The sequence below is a fragment of the Orycteropus afer genome, unplaced genomic scaffold (assembly GCF_000298275.1).
Source record: "Orycteropus afer afer isolate SDZICR_OR568_19922 unplaced genomic scaffold, OryAfe1.0 scaffold00118, whole genome shotgun sequence".
In the NCBI taxonomy this organism is placed as follows: Eukaryota; Metazoa; Chordata; class Mammalia; order Tubulidentata; family Orycteropodidae; genus Orycteropus; species Orycteropus afer.
Genome location: NW_006921705.1, coordinates 8,933,014 through 8,937,594, shown reverse-complemented (window position 1 = coordinate 8,937,594; position 4,581 = coordinate 8,933,014). Strand labels below are relative to the sequence as shown.

Here is a 4,581-nt window from a genome sequence, read left to right as displayed (position 1 = left end):
AGGCTCCAGTTTCATACAGATATGTATTAAAGCTCCAGCTATATTTCTTTTTAGCTTTGTGACCTTGGGCAAGTTACTAAAACTTTATGAATCTCATACTTATCCTACTTGTTTGAGATGCTTGCAATGGGCTTAACACAGACCTTAGAACATAGCTCAGAGGCCAATATATACACTTGCTACTGTTTTATTGCTATTATTTTGCAGCTCTGGACACTTACTCTTTTCTCTTTCCAGCACCCTCTCTTGGGATTCAGAGAAGTTGTCTTAGAGGAGGTGATCCCTGAGCTGCAAGTAATGGCCTGGAGTACAGACAGTGCATTCCTTTATTCATTAAAGTTTTTGAGAGCCTAATCTGTTCCAGCACTGTTCTACAGGATGGGCATACAGCTATGATCCAAGCACACGGAGCAACCTCCCTGGAGCTGATATGCTAGAGGGGAAGAGGCCTGGGAAGAATAGCCCCTGTACCCCCAAAATTCTCCTCTATGGACAAGCCTGCATCTGCTAGGAAATACCATGTGGTCACCTGTCAAGCCTGCCTTATGGACACTGATGGTAGCCTGGGGAAGGTAAAGTGACTATCTTCTGGAAGCTCTAAGTCCCCACCAGGTTACAAATTGGGTAAGGCTGAGTATAGCCTCAGGTAGCAAAAAGGAGCAAGTGACAATGAAAACCAGTAATTTATGTGATTCCCTCTGAGTGTCTAGAGTTAGAGCGGTGTGCAATAGGGTTATACACCAGGAGGTGCAAGTTGGGGGTGTCCACTCAGACCAAGGTGGATTGTAGGTGCAGAGGCATTTTTTTTTTTTTTTTTATAGTCCAGACAGCAAAATAAACCATAGTCAAGGTATATAGGCCAAGTCCAGCCAAGTGCATCTTCTGTGCAGCCTAAGTACCATCTGGATGAATAGGACTCAGAGCATGGAGGGATAGGCTTGGATCAAACCCATGACTCTTGTATAAGCTAGCTGTGTGTGTTTCCTGGGGATGCAGACCAGGCATCCCTGATAGGGCAGTGGTATAAGAAGCTGCCACTCACACACATCACCACTAATATTAACAATCTTTGCTTCCTTGAGCATATGTGTTTGCAGATAGATAGGTAGTTCTTCACCTACCTTAGAGTTGCAGTCATTTTTTGAGAATGGGAGATGACCTGTCTCCCCTCAAGTCTTCCCCCTCCCACTTCCCCAGCCAGGCTCTTAATATTGGTCTCCACAGTAATATACTTTAGATGGGCCTAGCCAACTTTTCTGGAACTGATCATAAGGGACAATGCTACTTCAGGCCAAGGCTAGTCTGAAATCTGGGATTCACTGCTAGGCACCTGGTGGTTCCCCCAAACCTTGCTGGAACCAGCAGATAACTTGGTGGGTACCCTTTACCTAAGTTTACAGCTCGTTTATCCAATGTAAGTCATTAAGCAGCTTTTTAGAACCCCTCACTGAATAAGGAAAGAGTCAAATTGCTACTGCCCATTCAGAAACTAGATGGGAATGCCAGTACTAGTCTTAACTGAAATCTGGCATCTTAGAGGTTTATGACATTTTTCTTCTGCACCCAGTCAGGTCACATACTAGAAAATCGTATGAGTACAGATCTTGAAATAGTTCAGTAAAAGTTGAAAACACCGTGGAAAACATGACTCTCTGTGCATGGCTTGGTTACACAATGCAAGAAACTTGTGGAGCTGACATGGCCATGTTGAGAATAGTATGGTATGGTGGTAGCAGGAGAAACTCTGGGAATTAATATTCCTATCTTAACAACACACACCCACAAACCACAAAATCACCTCTATTCTGAGTTAATATATTTTTAAAATTTATTGTACCATTATTATCCATAACATGTCTTTATAGAGTGTAACTATTAGGAATACAAGTAAACACTATGGCTAAAGCCAGGAGCAAGACATAGGACTATTCCAGGGTTAGTCAAAAGTTAGTCTGCCAGGTGGCCCAGAGTCTGGATGGAAATGGGATAAAGGGAGTGCAATTGAAGATTCTGTGGGTAAATTGCCACTATTTATGACCTTTGGCAAGAAGGGCAGAGGAGGGTGTATGTGGTGACTTGAGTACAAATTGGGAACTAATCAGCATCATGTAGACCTCATGTACTATTCTACCACAGTTAGTTTCAAGACCTGGTAACTGGTTAACTATGTGGCTGAGAGACAGATCATGAGAAAACAGCTCTCTAAAAGTATATCTTAAAGCAATAAGCAGGATCATTGTGCTCTGAGACCCATGCCTTTCCACTCCTCTCCCCTTCATGGACATCTGTTCTTTTCCTTCTTCTTTGTCTCAGCTCAGGGGTTGGGGGGGCTCTCTGGGAGTGGAGCCATATGTGCTCTGGGCCCTCTCCTCACTGCCTTCCTCAAGCTCCGATGCTGGCAGGAACAAGCTGCCTATACCTGAAGAAGTATTCCTTAGTAGGCGGCCCAACTCCTTCTCATAGCATTCCACCGCTTGCAGTATATCTCCCTTCATCTTGTGAATTAATCCTTGCTGATACCAAAAATTTGGTGCATTTAGTGAAAGCTGATTTTCATCTGTGTTCTGCAGCTGGCATTGCATCTTTTCCTCCTCTGCTGATTCTTTGCCTATTGGCAAACCCTCTAAATAATGTTCCGACTTCCTGTGATAGCCCTGAAAGTCACCATGGCACTGATGGAGTTGCTGCCTCTTGGTGTTATTACTGAATGCTGTCTGGTAATATTCTTCTGCTTCTTTGTACTGACCTCTTTTTGCCAGGAGTTCAGCGAGATCAGCATATACAAAAGGATCATTTATTTTCTTGTCAAGAGCTTTCTTCATATAGTCTATAGCATATCCTCTTAGTTCTTCACCCTTCTCCTTATTCCCATTAGCTGTATATCCTCCTATGTTCCATATTTGCTTGATTTTTTTCTTGTAGCAACATCCGATCTGGTGATAGAGGTAACCATTGTTTGGCATGGATTCCAATGCCCTTAAAAATAGTTCAATAGCTTTGTCTAGGTCACGTTTCGTTTTGTAAAATTTGGCTGCACTGCGAAGGACATCTGTTTGGTAAGGAGCTTTCTTCAGGGCCTCTTCAACCAACGGCTCCCCTTCAGCTTCTCTATTCATCTTCTGCAGTTTCAGAGCCAAGAGAACTTTAATATACTGGTGGTCAGGATTTATCTCAATGGCCTGCTTCAGAGTGTCAACAGCTAACTGCTTCTGTGGCTCGTCATGCAGACAATATATGGCAATTGCCAATCCAGAGGAAAATTCTGGGTTGTTGGGTTTGTCTTCCAGAGCCTTCTCAAAACATACCTTCGCCCTTTCACTGTGCTTTCCTCCACACCTTAACCTTGTCCACCCTTCCTCACCGTCTAGCTCAGGACACTCAAGACTATAAGGATTTGAAAACTTCTCACAGGCTTGTTTCACCTTGTCTATGTAATCTTGTGCTTCTGAGAACCTGCCCATGTGATAGTAGACCCAGGCATAGTTTCCCCAGGTGACCAAACTTCTGATTTCTGCTTGGTCAGCGTGCTCTCGCTGGATCAACTCTTCAGCTTGCTGTAAGCATTCCAGGGCGGCCTCGTTTTGACCATTCAGATGTTTTATGTAGGCCAATAAATTGTACATAGTAGCTTTGAACTCAGTGTTTAAAAATTCAATCTGGTTACACACTCTGTCTTCTAGATCAGATGAGACACTTTCTTTCTTGAGTAAATGCCACGTGAAATGACATTTCAGCTGCGGAAGGATTTTCTCCAGGGAATTCTTGGAGCTCTCACTGTGGAGAAAAAAAAGATGGTTACTCTGATATGCATCTGCCAAGCATCACACCCTTAAGTGTTCTATCACTTTCTCCATTTATCTTTATATAGCTATGGTCTGTGCTGGACCCACAAAGCACATTCCTCACACTGTTAAAGCAGATATATAAGAGATGGGGAAAGATGAATGAGAGAAGGGCAGAACAGTATCTCTCTGGTTATGTCTCAGTTCTTGCCCATTCTGGGTAAGTTTACTTAGTCATGCACTGACCTTTTACTGGGCACCCTCTCTGTGTCACTTTCTTAGTTGTTAGAGATACTAAAAAAAAAATAAATAAATAAAGATTATCCCAAGCTTCCCTGCCCCTTCAGGATCTCACAGTCTAGTTAGAAGGGGACATGTAAAGACATGCATGAAAGCACAGGAGTGTTTACCAACATGTTATATAATTTTATCCTTTTCCTTCATCTTTTCTACCACTTCCCTGCAGTCACACTCAGATCTCTGAAGGCTTGGCTTGAGTCTGATCGACAGTCCCCACCATACCAAGACAGATCCCCAGAGACAATGAATTTATTTCAAGAAACAAATAAAAGAGACAAATTTATGTTTTAGTGGTTAGAAGATACCAAGAGAGGTCACTTCCTTTACTTAGTTAAATAAGTAACTTCACTTCTCCTCCCGCCCCCTTATCCAATTATGGGGTTTATCAAGGAAGTAGCAGGTTACATTTCAGGATCAGAAACAACTCAGGATACAAGTCTTTGATCAGGACAGCCTCTTTTCAGACGTGCTATGGGCATACTTCTCTCTGGACTCTGCC

The 4,581-nt window shown here is 42.9% G+C and overlaps 1 protein-coding gene across 1 annotated transcript; it reads right to left on the bottom strand.

Moving 5' to 3' along the window:
- Window positions 1-2,027: 2,027 nt before the first annotated feature.
- Window positions 2,028-3,770, bottom strand: LOC103199704 (interferon-induced protein with tetratricopeptide repeats 3). Its single transcript, XM_007944040.2, is given in 1 exon segment — window positions 2,028-3,770. A coding segment is annotated over 1 exon segment (1,596 nt). The 5' UTR covers window positions 3,624-3,770.
- Between the last annotated feature and the right edge of the window lie 811 nt (window positions 3,771-4,581).